This window comes from Frankliniella occidentalis, unplaced genomic scaffold, assembly GCF_000697945.3.
Source record: "Frankliniella occidentalis isolate FOCC.00 unplaced genomic scaffold, Focc_3.1 Scaffold31, whole genome shotgun sequence".
NCBI lineage: Eukaryota > Metazoa > Arthropoda > Insecta > Thysanoptera > Thripidae > Frankliniella > Frankliniella occidentalis.
Genome location: NW_026267161.1, coordinates 535,003 through 537,590, shown reverse-complemented (window position 1 = coordinate 537,590; position 2,588 = coordinate 535,003). Strand labels below are relative to the sequence as shown.

The window sequence follows — 2,588 nt, the reverse complement described above, 5'->3', positions numbered from 1 at the left end:
AGAGAGAGAGAGAGAGCTGCTGGGATAGCAGAGTACAGCCTCACTCACTGCGCCCGCAGGCCGACTGGCCGGGCTGGCCTAGGAATCGCCGATGTCAAAACACCACGGCGACAGGATGGTCCGCGGACGTGCCCGCCGGTGCCCGCCGCCGGCACCGGAACGGGTTCCCGAGCGAGCGGAGCGGAGGATGGCACCGCGGCCGGCAGCGGGTCAGGAAGTAAACGCGTCAGCGTCCGCGCTAAAAGCCCTCACCACACAGGCGGGAGAAAATCATTTAAAGCTTTCAAATAAGGAAACGCCATTCCAATATGCTTCGGTGCCTGCGATACATGACAAACTTCACGTCCCCTCATCAATGTCTTGACTTGACTAACCACGAGGCCTCTGTTGGCCCTACTGTGACGTTATGGAAACTTCAAGTCATATTAGCATTAGCCCTTTGTACGCTAGAAAAATAACTATAGTTCTACTTTTTAAAAATGCCCTTGTTTTTTTTCTCATAATTTTTTTCAACGTATACGCGTTTGTTTTTGTCGCCACACGGCGCCGCGGGCGCTCGTCCTTTACCTTGCAGCCGATTCCGCCGCACGACAAAAGCGACGCGTTTCCGGTCGTCAAATCATCGTGCGAATGGCCATCGAGTCGTCATGTCGCCGACAACGAGCGGCACGAGCAGCACGAGCGACAGCGAGCGAGCGCCGCTATCCTCGCCTTGCCCGCTCCGTTACGCGCCCTGCGGCCGAGTTGCATCACGGTTTTAACTCGTCCATTCGCCTTTTAAATGTTTATAACTGAGATTACAAACTATTAAAGGGGCAGCTGATATGCGAAAGTGCCGTTTTCGCTCCGTAAAGAGGCGTCATTGGACTGTAAACACGCATGTGCTGACGAGTGAGCCAGTCGGTACAGATTTCTAAGTGCCCCGCTCGTTGTCAATACCAAACGAAGTGTCTATTAATACACTGTAATATTGCTGTTAAAAAAATACCACAATAGGTTCAGAAAATATTCTCAAGTTTTAATCCTTGACAAACTTACACGTGCGCAGTCGAAACATCAAAATGACTGAGATCATATAATACCACACACACGCACACCCAAGTTGGGTGACCTAACCCACACAAATTAAAGGACAAGGAGCAATTTTTTTTAAAATCGTTGGATTTTGGCAGTGGCCAGCGAGCAGCGCCGCTACAGGCAGAAGAACGTTTAGTCCCCGCCAGTACTCGCGGTGGGCGCAGCGCAGAGCGACTAGGGTTTACGAGCGGGTCTGTCAGCTGCAGGACAGAGAGAGAGAGAGAGAGAGAGAGAGAGAGAGAGAGAGAGAGAGAGAGAAGGGGGCGGTCTGGGAAATTTATGTATATGTTCACCCCTAACTGGTTGACCAACATCCCCGCAGGCTGGCTGAAGTTTGGCTCCGGGAAGAGGGGGAAGGGGCGAGGGGTATCTAAGAAACTATGGCGACACAGCCGCGGGCAGCGTTATAGTTGGTTATATAGTCCCAAAATCTACCGCCAGGTGCCGGAAAAATAAACAACACAAAGGAACAATGTTGTTAAAAAAAAGGCACGAGACGCGAGACCAATCGCATTTTCCAGCCACTTATGCCGTCGGCACTGCTTCTTCCCGTCGCGGTCCGAGGCATTCCATCATCTCTAATCTGTCGCGGAAGACGCGGCTCGGAACTCCGGGGAGAAGCCTCCTCAGGTAAAGCAAGGTGCTGCTGATTCCAGCACGGAGGTCCATGCTAAACCACTACCTAGACTTCAATGCCTTATCAGAAATCGGGAAAGAGGGGGGGGGAGAGAATATTGCTCTGCGCAGAGACTTACCTCGAGAGAGGGTCCACGAAGAAGGCGACGAAGGCCACAGCGGCCACCACGCAGCACAGGTAGATGGTGGAGATCTCGTAGATCTCCGAGTCTGGCGGCCGCTCCAGGTTGTCGTTGCCGAGGGTGTTGAGGACGCAGAAGTTGGCCCCGCAGAGCGCGAGGTGGCTGTCCGAGGAGTGCGCGGACGCGTTGCCGCCACCGCCGCCGTGACCGCCAGAGGAGAGGACTGCGCGCGAGAAAATGAAATGGGTGGTAAAAACCTCGGGTAAATACTGGGCTCACTGGAAACGGTCGCGCATCTGCCTACAACGGCCTCCTAAACAACAACCTCGCGGAGCGGGCCGTTTAAATAATAAAACCTCAAATAACTAGGTAACGCGCGCTCGGAAAATCCCCCTCGGCAGGGACAAGGCGCGCGGCGCGGCACGCCGGCGCGGGCGCGCTAACGAGCGAATAAGGATGTAAAAAAAAAAAGAATAATGACAATCATTTAATCGCGCGTCGTGACGTCAAACCAGAGCGGCCCACTTCCGGTGCAATGGATGTTCATCATGCACCTTGTTTTTGTAGCGCGCCATACGGCTGCTGCTGCTGCTGTTGTTGTGGCGCGCGATAAAGCATAAAGTGCCAGACAAGAATGTTGCGGTAGGTACAACACCGAGCAATCAATGGACATGATAGCCATGCTCCCATGATGCTTACAAAGTAAACAGTAAAATGTCTTTGGGGAAAAAATTAATAATTGAAAAATAACAC

At 52.8% G+C, this 2,588-nt stretch overlaps 1 protein-coding gene across 1 annotated transcript in view; it reads right to left on the bottom strand.

The window, feature by feature from the left end:
- LOC113215034 (UNC93-like protein) overlaps positions 1–2,382 on the bottom strand; it is a 38,158-nt gene extending 35,776 nt beyond the window's left edge. Inside the window, exons 1-2 of the mRNA XM_052265813.1 lie at positions 2,361–2,382; positions 1,833–2,109 (exon numbers count right to left, since the gene is read on the bottom strand). Coding sequence (XP_052121773.1) covers positions 1,833–2,109; positions 2,361–2,382 — 299 coding nt within the window. The remainder of the gene's footprint in view (positions 1–1,832; positions 2,110–2,360) is intronic.
- Positions 2,383–2,588: the final 206 nt, after the last annotated feature.